Source organism: Malurus melanocephalus, unplaced genomic scaffold, assembly GCF_030028575.1.
Source record: "Malurus melanocephalus ecotype Western Australia unplaced genomic scaffold, MMel_1.1 scaffold_175, whole genome shotgun sequence".
In the NCBI taxonomy this organism is placed as follows: domain Eukaryota; kingdom Metazoa; phylum Chordata; class Aves; order Passeriformes; family Maluridae; genus Malurus; species Malurus melanocephalus.
Window position 1 is genome coordinate 891,276 of NW_026623407.1, and position 23,180 is coordinate 914,455.

At 42.7% G+C, this 23,180-nt stretch overlaps 1 protein-coding gene across 16 annotated transcripts in view; it reads left to right on the plus strand.

The window, feature by feature from the left end:
• Positions 1-23,180, plus strand: part of LOC130577361 (neurexin-1-beta) — a 647,097-nt gene that overhangs the window by 368,284 nt on the left and 255,633 nt on the right. For 4 of the 16 annotated variants that reach the window (XM_057372651.1, XM_057372653.1, XM_057372654.1 and 1 more), the window contains exon 1: positions 17,726-18,690. The exons of the other annotated variants lie outside the window; for them this stretch is intronic. In XM_057372651.1, the coding sequence (XP_057228634.1) occupies positions 18,450-18,690 (241 nt within the window). In that variant the 5' untranslated portion in view covers positions 17,726-18,449. Of the gene's footprint in view, positions 1-17,725; positions 18,691-23,180 lie in introns of those variants that run through there. 16 annotated transcript variants of the gene reach the window in all.

A 23,180-nucleotide genomic window follows, 5' to 3' on the forward strand; every position in this document is an offset into this window, starting at 1 on the left:
CTAATTGAATTGCAGGTGGACCCCATGTTCACTCTTGTTTATATRTATATATATGTATATGTATATATACTCTGCATTTAAATGTAGTAGAAAAAAGAAAGCTAACTTTCTTAGCGGAGAAGGGAGGGAAATCTTTTTTTCCCATTCCTTTGGGGAGGAATAACCAAGAATAATCAAGATGCTGGTATTAATTCTAGCCAGTGTGGAGCACATTCTAGCTTAATTCTGTCTGCCTGTTTGCCAGTGTCATTATCTTCAGCACTGGTGTCACTGGCTCTGTGTGAGAGTTAAAATGAGAGTGTGTACAGGCAAATAAGCCCATCTTCCTTGGCAAATGAAGGATCCTAATTTTTCAGAAACATCACAAGAAAGCYTTGGTGAAAACAGTCTAATGGAATGATCATAGTTTTTGAGTACAGATATTCTTAAAGGATGAATTAGACCTTCTAGTCTTAAAATGGTGACCCTAGCCTGAATCTCCTCTGCCCAAAAGTTGTGGAAAGCACTGAAASCCATCAGATGGGAATGCCCATCAATATCTCTTCCACCAAAACCCAGCTGAGAAGTTGTGCAGAGTTTCTTGTCCCTCCCTCTTTACTGGGGGCTGTGGTTCCATCAGGTCTCTCACATGCACAGTCTGCTATCCTCTGGTGATGATTGAAAACAGAACTGGAGAGTTGTGGTTTTCCCTGTATGATCCTTCAGAATTTATTCACCATCCTTTGTATTTCATGTGTCAGCAGAGGAGAGCAGTGCTCTGCTAATGGGATGAATGGTGAATTCAGTAACAGGAGCTCTGCTGAACAAAAACMAAAAAAACAACAGTTAATCTGTGATTGTGACCACATTTATCAYTGCACTCCCAACTCCTTAATACTCTACAGCCATTTATGGTCAGACTGATCCATGATAATAAAATRGCACATGCATTTATGAGAAAGTCTCTTTACACAATTTGTGAGCCCCAGACTTGCTGGAGGAGCTACATGTTCAAATGCAAATTTAAGACCGKAATCCCCAAATAGTTCACTGGGATTTCCAAACTTGTGAAACAACTTGGGTTGGTTTTTCCTTTTCRAGTGAAAAGCAGAATGCCTTCCTGTTGTTTGAACTGAGACCAGAGGATTCTTGTCTGTTCCATCTGCATTTCACCCTACTACATTTTCAGAGTTACAGATGTCATTCAGAGCATACACGTCATTCTCCATGGAGGGTTGTGGAATTGCATCCGTTTGTGGAAAATTTGTGTGGTTTATACTACTTCATGTTGCTGTAAATGAATAAGTGAGAGGTKCCTGAAATCAAAGCTTGCAAAACCTTAAAAATTGAGGGTGAAGAGAGGAAATATATGGATTCAATTACAGATCCTAGAAGCAATTTTAATCTGCTAGCAATATTGTTACCTGTAAACCACTCCAAGGATTAAAAAATAAAAAGAAAAAGTAAAAAAAAAAAAGTCATACCTAGTGGACTACTCTGAAAATATAATTTTGTCATGATAATTATGTGATAGTAGGTCTGGATGCTTAAAGTATCTTACAGATATTTCAGAAAGCTGTAACGAAACATGTATTTAGTAAAGGGGACCTGGCCCGTCCTAAGTAGTCCACGATTGTTTAGTGAAAGCCTTTCTAAAAATGGCTGCTTTTTTTTTATTTAGTAATTTACTCATGAATATGAGATTACTTCAATATTTATTGCCTTAATCAGGAAAGGATATGAGCAGAAGCTTTCTTGGGGACTGTTGCTAACCTCTGAAATGCTGCAAAGGATRCATAAACCCAAACATAGCGCTTTTTCTTTGTTCTCCCTCACTCGTGCAGGCAAACAAGTGTACACACACACCCCACTCACATGCTTTGTCCTGCTCATTTCATTTCCCCATGCTCTCTTTTATAGCTATGGTAATCTGCCCAGCAGTCAATACTCCCCATGCAGGCTGGATGAATTCTCAGGAAGGCAGAGAAGCTTGCATCCTGGCTGTGCTGCTGTGGCAGTGGTTTTGTTGCCATTTTTAAAGGGGTTTGTTTGCTTTTAGTTTGGTTTTGTGTTATCTTTTTTTTTTTTTTTTTTTTTTTTTTAACATGATCCGCTRGAAAATGTATTTGGAGAGAAAAGCAACCCGTAATGATGTTCTGTAGAAACAAGTGATGCTTGGCTTGCTGAAAACCAGAAGGAAAATAATGACATGAAAATTGTCCTTGTTCAGGAGCAGTAAGCAAAGATTATATATAATTGGACAGTTATGAGTCAATGAAACTGCATAGATTTTCATGCAACTTGGCAAAAATTCAAGCTCCCCATGTATAAGAAATCAGGATCAGAACACTTCTAGAATAAAATAATTAATTTCTTTAACTTTGTGTGTTCTGGGATGAAACACAGTAACTTTGATCTTTCCATTTGAAATGTATTCCATTTCAGTCCTGAAGCTTTTCTGAAATATGATGGAAAAAGCTTTGCTTTCCTTTTCAAGAAGAGCAGCACTAAATTTAAACAGCCATTTCATAAGTGTATAGGGGAAGAAATAATAGTGAATTACCAGATTTTGCTGGTGTGTATTCTGCAGTTGCTTGGATCCATTATTATAATTAGAATCTGGGTGAGTAAARCATTCCCAGCTTCAATTTTCTAATACATTATGGATTTCTGTTTCCGTGTCCCCTGCTACTTTTCATTCTCTACTTCTTCATTCTGCACATCCCTTCAATACTCCTTCCATATTGCCTGGATCTTGTGACGGCATCCTGTTGGACAGATTTTTCATTTTCCTCTAGTGATGCTGATTCTTGAATTTGATGGGCATGACATTGCAGCTGTGAATTTGGTTAGACAATAATGAGGTTTATTTTTATCCAACTGTTCTCATTTTTTTAATCACAATTCTTGCATTATTTAGATGCTTCATATTATCTGTTGTATTGTCCCGCTGAAGGATCTGGAGTAGAAGCATAGATTAATTATTTTATAATCTGTATCCAGATTACTACAGAAAAGTGTTGTGAAGCAGGAAGGTAATGCAAAAGGTGTGAGGAAAGACTCACATCCTTGAAAAATATGTTCTGGGAGAATTGTGTTGACTGGAGATACAGCCATGAGCAGTGGAGGAGTGAGCTACAACAGGTTTATTTTCAAGTTGTGGAGATTCAGTTACAATATGGATCAAAGTAAACTGTTTCTTTGAAGAACGGTGGACGGGGAATTACTGACAAGAGAGTATCCTGCTGAAAAGGAATTCAATAGTCATGATGATCTCTAATGAATTTGATAAGTGAGGGGCAAATCTAGAGATACTTTGCATGCCAGCAAAAAGGCCAAGTTCTTTCTCYGAAGGGAGTTGAAAATAGAGGAACTTGCTCTGGAGAATTCTCTCACTCTTCACATCAGTGMAAATTAACAGGGAGAAAAAGAAGAAATTTCAAACACTAGCAGACTTGTCAAGGATGTGACATGGAAATTTACAGAGACATAASTTTGGGAAGGAACAGGGAATTTCTGTTCTTTCCTAGCCTCAGTTACAATAGATCATAACCCTAACCCTGTCCTGTGTTGACATTACAATTTTCTCCCTCATAGCTATGGCAAGCAAATTTTGCTGAAGCCTTAAACTGATATTTTGAAGTGAGTTTTTGAATAATGTTATGGTTCACTTTTGAAAGTTTCATGCAYAGTTATCCAAATCTGTTCACTGTGTGCTTCTTAATTTAGTGGCTCCATGAAATTTCAAATAGGACACCACAGTATCCAACTCTGAACCATTCAGAGACATAAAACCATTTACAAGGTGATGTGAGGARTATTGCTCACTAAAACATTGTAAATCAGGAAAGAATTAAAATTAATTGAAACTGGAAGTTTCAAAGCTAAATAGCATGACTGGGAGTTGAATCCCATGAGAATAGACTATTTAAAGAATACTACTGAGCCCACTGAGTCCAGGAGCAGGACCATGTTTGAACCATATGCATGTTATATAATAGTTAATAACATGGTCCAACTTCAGGAAATAAGGTCTATTCATGGCGATTTTCATCAGTGTTAAAAGCTGGGAAATGCACACATGGAGACATATATATAGATATATATAGATATATATAGATAAATAGATATATACAAATATGTATGTCAACTAAAAGTTCATATATCACAGCCTATTCTTCTAAATCCCAAGTGGATTGTGCATTTTTTTTTCTTTTCTGCTCATCTAAAATCTTTGTGTTTGATGCATTTTCCTCTTTCTTGGATTCATTTGGTCTTGTTTGGTRATCCAGTAGAGGAATTTATGTTGCAGTGAGATTTGCTTTCTTATTCATTTGTTTATTATTGGCCTAGATAAGGYTGGTTATTCTCATTGTTGTCTTCTGCATCAAACAGGAAAATAGACCTGCCATCTCTAGTAACATCACATGGGGCAAAAAAGGGCATTGATAAGAAATTTTCTGCTGTTTATTTCTGTACCAACATGGGTGAGGGGAGGCCTAGAGAAGAATATTTCTATKTCTGCTGTTTAGCAATTTCCAGCAAAAATGATTGCAAGCAGGAGTGCTATTCAGGTGTATAAAGATGAAAGGGAGTGCAGGACATTGTCCTAGTCCTGAAAAGGTAATCAATTATGTTTGAGTAGTTCTAGGAAGACTTGTGCCTGTGCTGTTCTAAGTAATTCTAATAGAGAAGACTCCACCATCTTCTAGGTGATCCTTTATAGCATCTCTCTATCCTCACTGTCAGAAGGTTTTTGCAATATCTACCCTGAATCTTAATTGCTGCAATTTAGCACATTTCTTTCTGTCCTGTCCATCACTGTGATTGAGAACAGGTGATTTCCTTATTCTTTAGAAACAGCCTTTCATGCATTTGAAAGCTATTATCATGTTCAATCTCAATTGTCTCCTTTCCAGCCTCATTCTTTCAAGCTTTATTGAAGCCCATGTTCCCKGGGCTCTGGTCATGTTGCTCCCCTCACATTTTTCTGAGGAGGCTCGTGTTTTCCTGGGGTGTAATGTCCCAATTTGTACCTGTATTTCTGCATTTTTTTTCCTGTATTAATGCTGAGCTGAAGGGGAGAATTATTTCACATTTCTGCAGGCTCTGCTTGTGTTTGTACACTCCAATATGCTGTGAGCAGATGTCGACTCACGGTGTCACCCTGAACCACGTTCAGGCACAGAGACTCACACTAAAACCAGGCAACTGWAGGGAAAGGAGGTACCAAACATTTCACCCTGCCATGTATCTGTCAGACAAATATGATAAAGTTTTATTGGAGATTAATCAGCTGAAGAGATAGAGGGAAAAAAAAATTCCTCTTTGCCACAAGAGACCAGTGATCAACATTTACTGATTTCAGAGTGCTTGAGTTATCCCCTTCACCAGCAACTGGAAATCTGATAATCTTTTCTGTCAGGAGAGAAATATGCATTGCAAATTAATGGCTGGGTTTGTGTTAATGCTCTGGGTTTTCTCARTCCTTGTGTTTTTAGCCACCCAGGTCAGAAAATTTCCTAATTAGTTTTATGTGTCTGTGGCTAAAGATTGATGAAATAATCTGCTGATTTCATCACTGTGACCAAAAACCTCAGCAGTACAAGTAGTTTGTCCTTTTCACATGAAGAGATTAAATTAGAAAATCCAAATAATTTAACAAAAACTTAACTGTAGTTTACCACCTGGGTCTGTACTGAGTGGTGACATAGGAATTCCCTGCTGCTAGTCGCATTTACAACATTTACATTGCAAACCGTACTGCAAAGGAATAAGCAAACTTCTTCAAATGCATAATTAGAATTTTCCTTCTGGAAAACTAATCTTGTGAATCTGCTTATTTCTGAGCTTCTTTAGTAGAAGGAAGCCTTTWCTGTATTGCTTGCACATTATAAATCTCCTTTGATGAACAAAAATGAAAGAAATGCAAACTAAGAAAGATGCATTTTATAGACAAAAAAACTTTTTCATATACTGAGTTGTATAATTGAAGCCCATCTTGGCTGGAGAAGTTACTTTAGGAGTTTTTAAGGTTGTAAGCTGTTTGCCCCTGTGCAATTCAATAGCTCATTACCAGTTAAATATTATTATATTATACTGTATATAGATCCAGTGTTCTGGAAGAATTCCACAAGAAGCAAATGCACTTGTGGGATATCCTTTACAGCTAATGGATATTTATTTTAATGGCATAAACATTRTTTTAAATCTCCTTCTGCATTAATGATAAATTGATCATTAGTGCAAAGTAGGTGAGAATTAAAAATGGCTTCTAATAATTTATAGCTCTTATTGATTTTGCTGGAATGTTTCAACAAARAGGCAGAGCCCAGGCCCTTGACTTGGGTGAATTCCATTCAGGCCAGTGGGATGTTTGCTGGAACAATCTGTCCTTCAACCTCACTTTGTGGGTTTTGACCATCKCGGGTGTTTTGGAGCTCCAAAGTTTGAGCAGCACAGGCACTGTTCTTGCATGTGCTGTGATTGATAAACCTTTGTGTGACTGGAATTTTGGTGTGGATGTTGACCTTTAGCCAAATGAGTGTTGTTCATTGTCCTGTGTGATACAAGTGCRTCAAGGGGAGGAGTTTCACTGAGTGAAGTGTCCTGATTTGCGTTATAACAATTAACTAATCCTAGGTTTAGAGGGCTTTCTGAAAAGGAAGTATTTCAAAGATTTGTACAATCCCAACTGAAAAATAGCAGCAAAGCAGGTCTTTCATTTTTTTAAACTAAGACCACAAAAATTATGAAAGGGTACATAATTTTAAAAATGAAGCCATTTTTTTTACTATGTGATTCTTTAATTTTCATAATGTTTCCTTTATTTTTTGCTACAAATAATTCGAGAGCATTTCAAGTTACCAAATGAAAAAAAAAAAATCACTGTAAGTTTTTTTCTTGGTTCCACTGCTTTTGCTGCTTTATAAAATGCTTTGATATATCTGGATGAGAAGGACTACACCAGCACTAAGCTTTTTTTAAACAAAGCAGCCACAGATCAGTGGCATACACTGTACCAATTCCTCTAACAAAACAGCAGTTCTGTGAGAGGCAGRGATACGGAAAAAACGTGATAATTCATATTATGTGATTGTCTTCCTCCAGTGCATAGCATAATTCTGATTGAAATTACTGGCAGTACTTTGTGYGCATCAAAGGAAAAACAGCTCCAGGAACTGACATCCTGTGAAATGTGGAAGAGCTATTATGGGCTGGTGGTTCAATACGGTGGTTTCTGAAACCTTCCTGGCGAAACCCATAAGCTTTTTCTGGGCAGTAATGCTCAACTCTGTGACCACAGATGGTCAGCAGACCACCCATCTTTTCTATTCAAATTTATGATAGCTTTAGCGTGTGCAGAGATTCAAAGAGCAGGTTTCAGACCATAATCCTTTTTCGGGCCCCATTCTTCTCATTTTACTTGTTAGAAACAAAATTAGATCCAAGGGTGTTAAAGGAAAGCTGCTAGCTTTCTAAACCTTTAAAAATATGTATGCTTTGCACATTTTTTTTTCTCTGAGTACATCTTTTATTATGCACCGAAATGAATAGGTAAAATTAGGCAAGTTTTGATAGAGCCATAAAATTGTAGCTGAGAAGTCTTGGATTTCTTTTCCTGTTACAACCTGCTTTTAAAGATAAGCTGGTTGTGACTCTTCATTTTAATTATATAGCTGGTGCTCTGTTTTAGCTAGGAATTTTTAAAATGTAATTCATTAAAAACCTAAACCACAGGTATGAATAAAATTATTTTCTGTTTCCAATCTCTTGATGTTCCCAGCTATTATTTGCATATATGCTTGGCCAACAAAGTTTCTTTAYGGTGATAATATTTTCCCATACAAATTGTCCCTTTAAGCAAAATTGATCAAATATTTACAGGATTCCCATCTATATATGTATAAAAATCRAGGGAGGCACACGCCTCCATAATTATTACAAGCATTGGCATTCATCAGGAAGCAATCTCAAAGTGCTTTAAACAGAGCATTGGCTTTAAAGTTGCAYGAAATATTCTTGTTAGAGCTTTATAGACAAAACCTTGTAGATGGAGAAGACTTAAYCCTGCAAAGTTCTGTTTAATGGTGCTGGAAGATGAAAACCTTTGGAATCTTCCAGACTTGGTGTGGAGGTTGTATTTCTACCAATTTACTCATGAAAATACCCTTTAACTTTGGGACTGGTGATATTGGCCTAGCCAATCAGCCATCAGATGGCAAATGCCTTTTAGGGATTTTTCCAAGGTTTCCCTTCAAAAAGCTCTGGCAAAGACAGGTGTAGAAGATGCACATTTTCCATACCACAGAAGAGAATTGCAGGATCACATTTTAGAGGAGGGTGTGGTAACTCACCTGATAGTCTGGCCATCGATCATCACAACAGATAATTCAAATTACAGCACCACTGGATGAGAGATGGGCCACTAAAATCTGGATAGCTGTCCTTACTGGAATGCTTCCCCAAAAATCTGTCTATTTTCTATCTCAGAATCCCCTATATTTGTCCTTAAGGCAAGAACAGAATGTGTATATCATCAGATATTCTCTCTCGTTAAGTTAATTACCTTTGGCTTCTCTAGTAGCTTCATTTTTCTTGCCCTATCAATAGGCCTGATGAAAGAAGTACAACACAAAGGGTTTTATCTGTGTTATTGATTGGCTAAAATGTGATGTGTTTGGGACTATTGGAGCTTCTCCAGTGAGTATTTATTTACATTAGGGGGGAAAAAAAATCGGTATTACTCGGRAAAAAAAATAACTAAAACTTTCATTTAACATTACAAAAGAGAGTATTGCTTAATCCCTGAAGTAGGAAATTGCTTTTCTTCATGATCCATTGCTTTCATACTGTTTCTGGCTGCTGGTGCTGAAGGAAAGAAAAACTGTGTTCTCACTTTGTTTTCACTGCATCTATTTTCTTATCCTCAAAAAAAAAAAAAAAAAAAAAAAAAAAAAAAAAAAAAAAAAAAAGAAAGAAAGAAAGAAATATTTGGCTGCTAATTTGTTGTTGAAGTAAATACAGGGAGGGAGAGCCTGGGCATGAAAAGATTTTCTCGTCTTGAATGGGCATGTGCAAATGTGGAAGCAGAGTAAAACTTTATGTCAGAAATCTGAAAAAAGGAGATTAAGGATTTGAAGTGCTATATCAAAGCTGAAGTATATGAGCTATTGCTATTCTTTGAGATGCCGTTACGGTTTTATACCTAAATTCAGCAGCATGTTCCCAGAAGATGAATGTTGCTAAGGAATGGGGTTTTTTTTCTTGTGTTCTGATCTTGTACATATACAGAGAGAAAGAAAATGGCAATTAGAAGCAAAAGGCATAGCTGGCTGAAAATGATGGTATTTTGTTTCACCTTGCTTAAGACTCATTCTCTTTTGTTAAAAGCACCTATTGTTTTATGGCTTCTAATATGCACTGTAAAAATAGAGCGTGTTACCGCTCGGTGCTGGAGAATGCAAATGGACTGTAACTAAGGAATGATTATTTAACTTTAGAACTTACAGTACTTAATTAATGATTGCCTGACATTGTCGGGACAGGTCACAGAATGGATTTTAGAGTAATTGTAAGTTACCAGCAGTGGTTTTACATTTTCCCCTAGGAACAGAGGTAGAAGTTGCATTTTCTCTTTTCCTATCAGTGCTGTCTCCTGTTTCCTTTTTTAATCTGATTGCTTTCTTGTTTTTTTAATCCATTTAGTCTTGCAAATAACTGTAATCAGAGGTTATGCCAGTAAAACAGCAGTCTGAACATAATTGTGATTGCAAGTTTTTGGGACTGGTGTGTCACAGAAGAGGTACACATAGATTTTATTTTGAGTTTTAGCTTGTGATAGCTACATGAGGAAAATAGCAAGACCACACCATATGCCCAATAAAAGCTTCATTAGAAAGGCATTAGTAGATTAATCCAACTTACTCCACGGTTTATTTTATTTAGAATGCAATAAGGTAAGTTCATTAGTTTGCAGACTTAATGTTTTCCACTGTACCTCAAAGCAACCGGTAACAATTCCACTGAGATTCCCCAGATCCCACTAACACCTGTCAAGATAAACACATKGCTCTCTGGGGGAATCACCTTGGCAACATAACTGAGGGAATCTAGAAAAAAAGTAAGTCTTTCACATACAAAAGAGTGGTACACAGTCTCAGCTTGATTAATGGTTTTTCACATGCCTCCGAGGTCATATATCTCTTTAAAGTAGGGGAAAAAAAGTCAAATCAATCTCTGAAGAACAAATATTTTGGAATGTGCAATACTGCATCTGAAATGTATTTTAGAGAGCTTGAAGGATGTAGRATAATTATGCAATTTGAATTGAGCCTCAGAAAGGCTGTCTGAGACCAGCAATTCAGTCTCCATCCCCCTAGGGCTAATATATTAGATTACAAGGATTATTGTAGTGGCAATATTTGTGGCACTACGTTTAAGATTATGTCAGCATTTTCATTTTAAACCTGTATGTTCAGAGGTTCATAACTCAGCTACAGGAAATTTGCTTGGCATTAGAAATGTGTTCTGCATGATGGTGACGCTTTTTCCGTGGAAAAGGAAAAAGAAACAAGAAAGAAAGAAGCTTAAAGCTAAATAAGTATTTGGACATTTTCAAGTTATGACTGCCAAAAGTTAATATCGTCTTCTTGCAACTCTGCTTTTTAAATTCAGCTSCTTCTACAGGTGACTTGTAACACTGCTGCTGTCTGGAGTCTAAAGCAATGTATTGCACTGGACAAGGAGTGGATGGCTGTACCTTATCCCCTCCTTTGCCAAGACTGAAGCAGGGCCAGAGCATTCAGGGAAGGCGGGAGGTGGATCTTCACTGTACATCCTCTTCTCCACCCAGGCCAGGACAGGGAGGGCTGTTGTGTCGTGTTCATGAATCATAATGAGTGATCTCTTAGAAATCCTGCCAGGAAAACCTGCTTCAAACTGCACTCCTGCCTTCAGGTGCTCCACAAACACCATTTAAGGCTATCTTGGCTACCAGTGGGCTCCCCACCAAAAAAAAAAAAAAAAAAAAAAAAAAAAAAAGCAATCAACTTTGCCTTGCAAGGTCTTTAAACTCATTTTCCCCATTTTGTGGCTGTTGCACTCCGAGTCTATTGTGAGCTTTCCTTAACATGGCATTTAACATCTCAGTTATTGTGCATGGTAAACAATATCAAGGGCAGCAAACAACTCTGTCATACACACTTTTTTCCTATTTCTGGAGTCCTTTATCAGTAGGCTTTGCATATGCTCCATGTGGATACAAAAGAGCACAATGCTGGGTTTTGTTATTGGTATTTGCCATCAAACTTCTTGATGACTAATTTACAACCTATTTTTGTCGTGGCTTTTTTTTTTTTTTTTTGTCCCTAGCTGGAGTACTCACTGAGGAGTTCCAATCAGCAGCATTCAGCCTGTACCAGGGATCTCTTTTCTGTGGCAATGAAGTGCCAGCACTGTGAGAAATCAGAGACTTTTGCAGGTTCTGCAGCAGCAGAATAATTGTCCATGGAAATGACCACTCATGTGGTAGCCCAGAGAGAACATGACTAGAGTGTTTGCTCAAATTTCAAATTACAAATCTCTGAAATGCTTCTGGGTACATACAGGTGGGCTTAGCCTTAATTCCTGGGGCTTTAGATTGGAGACAAAGGGGGGAATCGAAACAAAGTGTCCGAAATCTTTGTGCCAAGTTAGACCAGAAAAAACAAACAAACAAAAAAAAAAAAAAAAAAAATTGACATGAAGTGGCATTGCAGCACCAGGAGGCAGCAAAAGCCAGTCCCAGTGGATTCAGATCCATTCTCCCCAAGGCAGGTCAAACCAGGGCTAACTCAAGTGAGGATGGATGGACTTGGCAAAGCAACCCGATGACTTATGGACCAGCCAGGGCTATTTCACATCAAGACAGACCTTCTCTTCAAAGTGAAAATTCCCCACTGGAAAATGTTCCCCGCCAGCCCCTTCCATTCTAAATTGAAAAGATCTGGCTTATGTGCACGGTTTCAATGAAATGAAACAAAATGAAAATCAGCTTGCTTTTGACAGCAAGGAATAGAGAGAAAGAGATTACTTTGTACACACAGAGTCAAGAAACATTTATTATAAAGATTTAAGCCTATCTGGATGGACAAGAAAGACTTATTAACTGTACCAGGATTTATTCTGAACTATGCATMGGGAGAGAATAGCTGCACTACAGAGAAAACAGCCAAAGTATTTCCATTGTAAGCTCCCCTTTCTTACGTGATTACCAAAATTTTGAATTTCTGTGCATTTTATGGCTGCACAAACACTCCATCCATCCTTCTGGAATCATATTTTTAACCTCCCTTCAAGGAGTCCACATGATGAAGTTTATTGGCTTAAAGAAAACTGTTTCTGCCCCAGTTTATGTAGGGTTAGGGCACAAACTGGGCGTGGATGACAGGCCTTGGTTCAGTATCTTGCAATTCACTGACTTTTGAAAGGAATGTTCTCTGCTGTTTAAAAGAGGAAAGTTAACACCTCCAATGTTATCAGACATCAGAAGTGTTGGGAGATAGAGTGTGCAGGTCATTGARTTTAGCAGTGTTTATAGTGGTAAAAGGAAACATTAGCCTGAATGTTTTCTTCTCTAAGTCTCTGTCTGTGGGYTGGATAAACATAAATTCTGGTCTGGTTAATTGTAGTCACAAAATSTCCATGTGTTTTCAGATTAAGTGAGATTCCAGGCCTAGAAGTGGGGAAAAGCTCTAATGTAAAATGTGTGTTAAATCTGTACATAATTAATTACATAGTATTCCTGTGATACAAATACATATTTGGGGAAGTGTTTTGGGTTGGGTTTTTTTTTGGTTTTGGTTTGATTTGGTTTGGGTTTTTTGTTTTTTGGTTTGGTTTGTTTGCTTGTTTGAGTTTTTTTTGGGGGCGGATTTTGGGTTTGTCTTGTTTGTTTGTTTTGTTTGTTCTGGTTTTGGGGTTATTTTTTGTTTGATTTTGTTTTTTCTTTGTTGTTGTTGTTTCATTTGTTTTGTTCTCTTTTTTTAGTATTTTTTTTTTATTATTATTTTGCTGAGCAGCATTTGAGCTTCAGGATGTTAAGAGTGGATGTTGCCACACTAAGTGCAGGATTAATTAGAGGTGGCCAGCGGGGCCTGGTTGCATAAGGTGGCACTTAACCAAAAGGAGCCCTGAATTTAAATGACAACTTCTGCTGGCCTAAGGCATGGTCTGTCTTCAGTTCTGCTGGTGTAGCTGAAGTTGTCCATCTTAGCTGATGTATCTGTAGTGCTGCAGAGATATGGCCATACCAGCAAGAAGTATCTGATTTAATTTGAGTGAGTAATGTAAGCTGTACTCATGGAAGCTCTTTTAGTTGAAATTTTCTTTAGAAGCATTTGGAGTTTATAGCATAATGACACTAGAAGAAGTCAGGGAAAGATGTGGTTTTACAATTAAGGATATTTTTGCTAAAAAATTTAGGAGCCTATTTGTATTAACAGTGTTTATTTGGYGGAAATACCTTGATTGAAAGTCACATTTACTACCAAAGTGACCTGCAGAGGGAAAGTGTTAACTGTGACTAAGTTCATTGAGCTAAGTCCTTGAGATACCAAAATCTACCTTGTGAAATCTCCAGTTTATTTTCCCACTTTATTTGCTCTGCCTGCAGTGGAACATTTATTTGTTTGCACAAACTCTTGTTTGTTCCCTTCCTTTGTACAACTTCTTCCTTCYTTGAGTGAGTCTTCACAGACTGATACCAGCATGCTGGTTGTGTTGGGAGTACGATTCTGTGCCCTTGGGAATTAAAACCAGGTTATTTCAACTTCAGTTAGTCCTCAGCTAACAAGGATTCATACTCTTKTGTCAGCAGGGGGTAAAAAAGGCAAGCATTTCAAATAAGAAATGTTCCTTACCTTTGGTTTTCTTAGTGTTTACTTATTGAAGCTTTTAGTTTACTTGTCATTAAAAAACCTAACTCCAAGTGCAAAAACAACCAAATAAACTTTTTAAAAGAATTGCAGACTCATGGAACCATTCAGGTTGAAAGAGACCTTTAAGATCACCTTTAACCCAGCACTGACATATCTGCCACTAAATCATGTCCCTAAGTGAAATCCTGGAGTGATTTGGGATGAAAGGAACCTTAAATATCATCTCGTTCAACCCCTGCCATGGGCAGTGATATTTCCCACTGTCACAGGTGCTCAGAGCTCCATCCATCCAACCTCCAACACTCCCAGGGATGGGTCCTCCCCAGCTTCTCTGGGCACCCTGTGCCAGTGCCTCACCACCCTCACRGTAAAGAATTTCTTCCCAATACCTGGGAAGAAATAAAAAATAAAAATCTTTACAAGCTTTTTAAATACTTCCAGGAATAGTTACTTCACCACTTCCCTGGGCAGCGTGTTCCAATGCTTGAGAACACTTGTAGAAATTGTTCCAAATATCCAATCCAAACTTTCCCTTGTGACTTGAGGCCATTTCTTCTTGTCCCATCACTTGTTTCTTGGGAAAGAAAACTGACACTCACCTACAACCCCTTTGGAACAAAAATATGCAAAAAATATAAGTATCTGATGGTCAGGAGTTGCTTCAAATAGGAAAGAAGTGTTATCGGCTTGCTTTAAATACACAAAAAAAAGAGTCAGTGAGGATTTTACTGGAATGTCCCTCTTCCATCTTCCTGTCCCCGTCTTGCTTTCATACACACTTCCTTCTTCACCTTCCTGATATTCTTTTAATTCCAATCTTTCAATACTTTCTGCAAATTAATTCTCTCCCATTTCTCACCCTTGCACTGTGTTAGATCACCTTTCTCCCCCGTGAAACTTGGATAGGCCTCTCTTGTTTGTGGTTCAGAGTGCAGAGCCAGAAAAATGTCAAATGTTGTTAAAATTAGAGCTGCTACACCCCAGGTGCTGATCACGCTGGCAGATCCAGAAAGGGATGCTTACTTAGAGGGCAGTCACCCCATTCACACTTTAATAGGGTACTTAAGTAAGAGTTAGACGCATAAATAGTTTTGTGAAGATTGACCTTTGTGTACTCAACTCTTGGTTTGGATRCACAGCAGCAAAAACAATCCATTACTTTAACAGTCCCCAAGTAGTGTTTAATATCATGATGTAGCACCTAAAGATGACCCATTATAATCTATCTGATGAAAAAAACAAACTTCTCTAAGTAGTCTCCAGGCACAKATTGAAACTGGAAACTTTAGTGGCAGTTGTGTATGTGCACTGCATAAATAGTACATATTTAATAAAGCAGAGCGCTTAAAAAACCCTTTTATCTTCAGTAAAACATTAAATGAAGTACCTTGGAAGTACCTAAACATTTTATTCATCTGTCCTTGTTTTTTAAGCACTTTAGGCCTCCCTGGCACAGTAGATGGCAGATGGAGCAAGAATTTACATTTAGGTACTCGAACTACAAAGATATCCAGAGTGCTTACACGAAGTCCTCCTGAACCCACACCAAAGTGCATCCTCAATAAAGCTGGAAGGGAAAGCATCTCTTGGCGAGGTTGCACCTAATGGGGAATACCCCAGCRGGGATGGAGCATCCCGGGACGCCGGCAGGGAGATTCTCGCTGTAAGGGAGCACAGTGCAGCTCCCGCCGGCGGCCTTAAAACGGCACAGCCGAGCAAAGKGAGTCTAGGCGGGACTCGCCAGCTGAAATTTCATCTGAGCAACTGCCTCGCCAACTGTATCGTCACACGGTTGGCAATACCGGCTTCCCATTTCAGAGGAGTGATAACAATTTTAAGTTCCTCGTCTGTAGGATGTCTAGAATCATTAGGAACAGTCAAGTTAACTACCGCCTGTTTCGAAAGCGGCAGCAACATGCGAACAGTTTAATGAAAAACTGGTTCCAGTGACTGAAATATTTTGTTTCCYGAGTCAGATTGATAGAAAACCTAGTGGTATTTATGGATGAAATTTCTAACACACATTACTTGCATGAACAGGAAACGTATATCAGGGGGTTTAATTTTATGAGAGCTGTCGAATCGAGGCTGACGTTTCTTTAAGATTGCATTCCTTCCTTTTCTTCTTTTCCTAAGTCCGAAACTTAGAGAATTGTCTTTTATTTTTTTTTAGGAGGTGACAGTGCATGGCAGTTGAAAGCTGATAGTTTGGAAAATTGGTGTTTCTCCTTTTACATGGAGGCTTTTGGAGACAGGTTTTTGGAGACAGACGATCCCTCCTAATCTGCCTTTCCCTCTGGCATCTCGGGGGTGTTGCAGGGTGGCCCCCGCCTGGCAGGGGCGGGTGCGGGCTTTCTCCGGAGAGCGCCTCTGCCCTTCCTCCTGGCACGGAAAGGGCTCGGCCACTGGCACTGCTGCTTTCCTCCCGGCGTCCAGGCTTTGTTAGAATTTACCCCGGCGTCTCGGCAAAACTTTGTGTGCGTGGCGAGGCCCTGCGCGTCCAGGTGGGCAGGGTGTGACCGGCACCGCCCCCGGGGCAGGGCAGGAGCTGCTGTTCTCTCGCCGCTCCTCCGGGCTCCTTTCGACCCCGCGGTGAAGGGCGTTCCTCCCGYGGGGGCAGCGATCCGCCCCGGGCTCAGCGGTGAAACGCCTTTCTCGTTCCTCAGCCTACGCAGCCGTGCAAAGGTTGTGACTTCGCACCCGCGGGGATTAGCGCCTCGGCAAATTGCAGCGGTTTGCGTTCAAATGAACGCGAAACGGATTTAAAAAAAAGAAAAAAAAAAGAAAAAAAAATTCTCACGCCCACCGCTCGCCCTCTCGCTTTCACGCATCCGCACCCCGCACCCATGATCTCATGCTGCTGAAGGCATGGCACAAGATCTACGGCAGGCTGGCAGCGGGGGAGGGAAGGAGGGAGAGGAGGGCCGGGAGTGTGCGGCTCGCACACCCTGCTGTGCCCAGGTGCGGTACTGCAGGGGCTGCGCCTCCGCGCCCGGCTCAGACCCGGGGGGCGCAGGACCCGCCGGGTCCAGCTTGGTGATAGCTTGGCCCTTTGCATCCCGAGCCTTCGCTTTGAACGGTGCCATCGCTCCCATGGCACCCTCGGCTCTGTGTGTGTGTGTGTGTGTGTGTGTGCGGGGGCGGCGGTGTGGGGTAGCCCTCGCCCCTGTTTTGGGGGAAGGCGTGGGGCGAGCGGGGCCCCGCACCCGGGTGGCGATGCGGGAGCTGCCGGCGCCGCCCTGCAGCTGCGGGGGAACGGGGGGGCTCGGCCCAGAAAGGCTTTTTTTCAGCCCAGTTTGCGGCCGCGGCTGCGGTGGGCGGCCGAGGTGCGGTAGTTGAGTAGCGCCGGAGAAAATCCCGGTAACTCTTTGTTCGGCGCCKTGTGTGCAATTACCGGATAATCACAGCCGGTGCACGAATAGACGGAGGGAAACATCTGATGGGCGAAGTTTAGGCCAATTAAAAGACCCCGAAATCGTTCCTTTYGAGATGAAAGCGGGTTTTCAAGACACCGGTACCGCTGAACTATCGGAGGAGGGGAAGTGCTCCCGCCGTGCTGCTGACTCCGCGGCGCGGGTGGGGAGGAGAGGCGTGTGAGCGTGTGTGTCTGTGTGAGTGTGTGTGTGAGAGAGAGTGTGTGTGTCCCCTCCACACCGCCCGAGCCGCGTTCTGGCAGTGCGCGGCTCCCGAAAGGCTGAGGAGAGGCAGCGCGACTGTGTGGGAGCTGAACTCAGCCTCCCTCTTTAACATAGGCTCGTCCTCTGCATTGCATCCAAGCCTCAGCGATTTGCTGTTCGGAGACTGCAGATTTGCATAGCCCTGCTCCTCGCAAGCATGCTTATTTTTATTTTTATTTTTTCCCCCGGCTTCTTTCATAAGGGTGCACTATTCTCCCTGAAAACATCCTCGGGTATTACTGTCAATAGCCAGAGCACCGAGATTGCCGGAGCAGCCTGATTATTGTCTGGCGGCGTGTGCGAGAGTGTGTGAGTGTGTGTTCGCGAGTGTGAGTGTGTGTGCGCGCCGGGAGAGAGCTCGCTCGGTGAGGGCTCACCAGTTTGGAGATGAATGGAGGGAAGAGCAGCAGTTTGATTTTTCTCTGCTTTTCCTGATGGAGTGGCATCCCCTTTTTTCTTTCTTAGCAGAAATGTGGCACGATTGGCTACACTGTGGATTACTGAGGATGGGGGAATGCTTGGCATTCTCGTAGCCCTTGCAACTGTGGAGTATTGTTAATGAGCACCAGCCCCGGGAAAGCTGAAACTAACGATTGTTTGGGCGCGGGGCTTGTCCCCACTTCCACCTCTTTGCGAAGGCTCTGAACTGCCTGGATTCTCTGACTATGTCTCGGATTGTTTTGGGTAGAAGAAGACCTGGAGAAAAGGATCCTCACAGGCTTTCCCAAAGGGAAGAGATGGCTCGCCTGGTGCCGTGAGCTGCAGCCAGCGCCGTGTGCGAGTGAGCGAGCGCCTCTGCCCAAAGTTTGCCTCCGTTGCTGTGGCTGCCGCTCCTCCCGAGGACGCCGCGGGCCGGCTCGCCGCGCACCGGAGGATGGGGGGGCTCCTTAGGGGCAGCCCGGAGCCGGGACCCGCCAGCAGCGGCAGCAGCAGCGCCGGCGGCCGCTTGGCCCTGCTCTGGATAGTCCCGCTCACTCTCAGCGGCCTCCTTGGGGTGGCGTGGGGCGCCTCCAGTTTGGGCGCTCACCACATTCACCATTTCCACGGCAGCAGCAAACATCATTCAGTGCCTATCGCTATCTACAGGTCACCGGCTTCCTTGCGAGGCGGACACGGTGGGTTCGGGTGCCGCTCGGTGTCTGCGCGGTCGGGGGCGCGCCGCCCCGCGGAGGTCAGCGCGGGCTGCGGGGGCTCCAGTGCTCGGGGGAGGATGGGGGGCACGGCGGGGAAAGGGCCGGGCTGCGGGGCCGTCCCACCGCTCCCGGCTGGGCGGGGGACGCTGCCGGAGCATCCCCTGGGGCCGGCGCCGTGCGCCCCGCGGGGTCGCTGCGGGCTCCGCGGGCGCGGGGCGGGCTCCGGAGCGGAGGCGCTGCCTGCCCCGCCGCGGAGAGAGCCGGCTGGAAAGCCCAGCCCCAGGCTCCCGGAGCTGCGGCCCCCCCGGCTGGGAGCGCCCCGCCTCGCCCCCTGCCCTGGCCCGGTGCGGGGACACACGGTCCGGGCGAGCCGCCCCCCCGGCGGAGGCAGGGCAGGGCAGGGCAGGGCAGGGTGCCCGGGGACCCCGGCGCCGAGCGAGGGGCGGGGAGGGAGCCGGTGCGCCGCTCAAACCGCTGGTGATCATCGTGCTGCTTCCAGTTCATTACCTTGGTCGAAAGTCGATGAACTAAAGCAAAGGTCAGCTCATTATGCCGGGGATCGGGGGAGCGGTGAGCGCCGAGGCACTGAGGGAGGGAAGTGATGCCCACCGTAGCGGGCAGCAGAGGGACGGAGATGAAATCCTTTCCAGGTGCAAATACATTTTGCTTGAATGACGGTTCTCCGGTAGCTAGTTTCTGAAGTGACAGTGAGCTGCTTCGGTGCCCTTTGGAGAGCCCCGTGCAGCTCTTCCCTTTTGCTTGCGAGACCCTGCACATCAATACATGCAGAATAGGTGTGCRTACATATGCTCGGTGGTACCAAAAGCTGTCAAAAAAAGCCAAACACCAGACTGTGCTTAAAGGATTTGAAGCCTCTCTTTGTCTCCGAGGGAGGAAGAGAAGATAAAGAAACCCCCTTGTTGGTTTCTGATTAGATTATACAGCTTCATTCTTCTTCATTTTCTCATCTTGCCTCGCTTCATTTGCACGACCATGCGATGTCATTTACAGGCGTTGCAAAGTGAAAACCAGATCTTGTACTTAACCTTTGCTTCTCCGTGCAAGATGACCTAGTTGCAGGCACGAGGTACTTCGGAATTATCGGATTTCTTTCAGTGATTAACAATGCTGGTGTTGGTGGAATCGGCAGCATTGTTTACCTGAAAATTCCCACTGTGTGCTGAATACCCTTTGGTACATTACTGCTAGAAAAGATGAAGTGCACAGAAATGTGTCTTCCTAAGCATTTTGTTATTTTATTAAAAGTTATGTGACTGGTCTAATTAAAAACAATGCAATCTAGAAATTCAGGCCACCACTCTTCTCTGTAGTGCACTTGAGGTGGTGCAAGATTGAGAAAGCTGCATGTTCTGTAATGTAGGTGCCAAAGAGGAGAATTAAAGATGTGTGTGTGTGTGTGCACATATATGTATATGCTCATTATTCTCTCCACTTCTGCCCATATGGGGATGTCATGGAGGGGCTTGCTATTCGTTTGAGGGAGGGCTATAAGGATGAGAGGAAAAGAAACAGAGATGTAGAGGTACCATCTGGGATTCCTTAGAAAGCGTTTTAAAGTCACGCCTTTTGCCAGTTTTTAAAACGTTACCTTGTACACAGTCAAAGGGTGATGTGTAAAAAGGCGGCTTTCTCAGAAGAAATAAGTCTTGTTAAAGAAAATGAATTATGAAGAGGTGGAGCTGCCACTTAAGGACTTCATAGGGAAGCCCAGGAGTCTCTCCAGAAGTTAAGCAGCTGATTTTATGAAAAGAGGGWTGTTCTCTGTCACAAGGCGGCATTTCAGAATGTTTGCTTGGTAACTCCAAGTGCCTTTGGTTTCCTGTGTTTGTGAGGAATTCTGCTATCTGACAGCATTTTAAAACATTTAATTCCTTTCATTGTTAATTCTTCAGAGAGGTGTTCCCATTTGCTTCTGTGAGCCTGGCAGAAGCATTTGTGTCTCAGGCTCAGCAGCGTTAGACACGGTTCCTGTGAGCCCAAGGCTGCATCCCTCAGCATCGTCAGAGGGGGCTGGGTGAGGGGGAAGGGGGTGTGAGTGTGGATTTGTTCCTTACCTGCTCTCCTCCAGTGTCCCCCTCCTCTCCCGTTTAGCCAGGTGGGAATTTGCTTCTCAGGCTTGTATCTTTCAGCATTAGCTCCATTCAGTTTTGCAGTTACTTTGTTCTAGTCAAATACAATTGGACATACAGAACTGCAGTTTTTGTGGTGACCTCATAGCAGCTTTTTTGTTACTTTGTCAGCTTTTTGTATCATCACACCTGCTGAAAGTGGAAAAGAGCTTTTAGGGCAGGTCAATTAGTCGATCCCAAATGGAAGCGTTGCTCTCTAATATTGTGAATTGGGAGTGTGAAAGGAAGAAGTGATCACTTTGTTCAGGCACTCAATAAACGTCACCACAGCACTCAGACATCCACACCCTTCTCCTTTWTCCCTGGCACTGGCCAGCCCTGACACCCCCATCCTCTTGGGTTTAATTKTTGTAATCTCTCAGTTTCCCTTGAGCCAACCCAATTTCAGCTAGTAGTATAAGCAAAGCCAAAGGCCCAGCATGATTGGATTTCTTCCACTTCTTCCAAAAAACCAAACCACAATCTTGCTGCTAACATTCCCATCAGGTAATTTTGCTGGGGTTTTGCTTAGTAGTGTGATCTCATGTGGTTTTAGTGGACAGTATTGTGCCTCACCGAGACATAAACAGAATTCCAAGCAAGCAATTAGCTCACCATRTTAGACAAAAAGTACTTCAGCACACAGTCTTTTAATACACTAAAAGTAAAAATTATATATATTTCAAGCCTGAAAAAATGACTTTTCAGTTTTGCTTTCAGAGTCTCATTAAACTCATAAAGGTGGAAGATGCTTGAAAGATTTGAAAGTTTAACCACAGGAAGGAATAAGAAAATAATTCTGTGGATCATKACATCAGCAATGTAAAGAGAAGTACTGAGAAGTAAGAGAGAGATGAATATTCACAAATATAAATCATACACTGCTCAGCCCTCACCAGTGGTTTCTTGTAGCACGTAGATTATTTGATGATTTGTGTCCATTCCTCCTTGATCCATTTAAGAAAGTGGCAATTGCTTTTGTTATAGCTATATCTACCAGGAAGTCTGTGGGGTTTTTTGGTTTTTTAAGTAGATAGAATGGTTCTTACTCTAGGTTATAACAGTAGGGATGGTCCATGGCAAAGACCATATAAAAGGAAAGAGATTGCAACTTTGAATGAAGTAACTTTAAATGAAGAAAGACTGTTTCTTTAAGAATCCAGGGACACGATGGATCACAAGTGAAGGGAAAATTGCATGTTGAATATGTTAAAAGTGTAGCCATATGGATGGCTGTCATCATCCTCAGTCACTCCTGCCTTCCTGCAAACACTTCTTCAGTGTCTACTCTTTCATGGCCCCAAAATTCCCCACAATTCAGTTACCAAATGGCAAGTACAGTGTGTCCACTTCTGGTGGTTTCTTCTTTCTGCGCTCTCAGGATCTTGTTKAGGCAAAACACAAACTGATTCTGGCTTTTTAAAATTTGTGGGCATAGGAGCTAGCAGTGGAATAACAAATTTGGACGTCGGTATGTGTGTGTGCTTGGAAAGAAAAGGCAAGAATAGGGGGGGAATTTGGGAACATGCTGATGGGAAGAACAGAACGAGCTGAGTTCTGTGTGCAGTGGGGCTTGTGCACTCAAGGGCCTGAGTTAGATTGGTGCCAAAAGGGATTTGACTCGATGAGGCTCAGGATCAGCACGTGGGCCAGTGGTTTAGGAGGAGCAGAGATGGTTTGATGTAGAGAGAATGAGGTTCTGGGAGCAGATCCTGATGAAGCAGTAGTTTGGGTTGGTGCTGGGAACCTTTGTGGTGGAACAGCAGAGGGATTCGAGAGGCTGAGCTTCAGCAGCAAAGCTCCTGGGCAGGAAGAAGAGTGGAAAGTGAGAGTTTTGAGGAGTAAAAGCTGGCATGTTTTGGAGCTGAGAGCTGAGGATGGTGCGTTACCGCAGCACCTCCACTCCTCCAGCGCTTCCCAGCCAGAACATGATGTGGCAGCGGGGACATGAATATTGATCTCCCACTSCTGAGCCAGGACAGCCTCTTGCAGGCTCTGCTTCACTGCTGGTGGAGCTCACATGCACTGGGTTCACCCACATGATGTCCTTGTGGAGAGAGTCCTTCAGGACAATCAGCACCTCACTGCCACAGGGGTACCCAACAGTGGGTTGGGCACGCAGCCCTCRCTCAGGGGAGGCGCCTGTTGAGCTCCACCAAATGGGAATTGTCACCAAATGAAAACTGCAGGAGCAGAGTTGCAATGCTGCAGTGGAATAATTTATGCCACCATTGTGAAAAATACGACCGAAACAACTTTGAAAGATGTTCCTAGGAAACATTTTGTTAGAAAAGCCCAACTTACTAGTGTAGGTAAACATAATTTTATGGACTTTTACTCTTT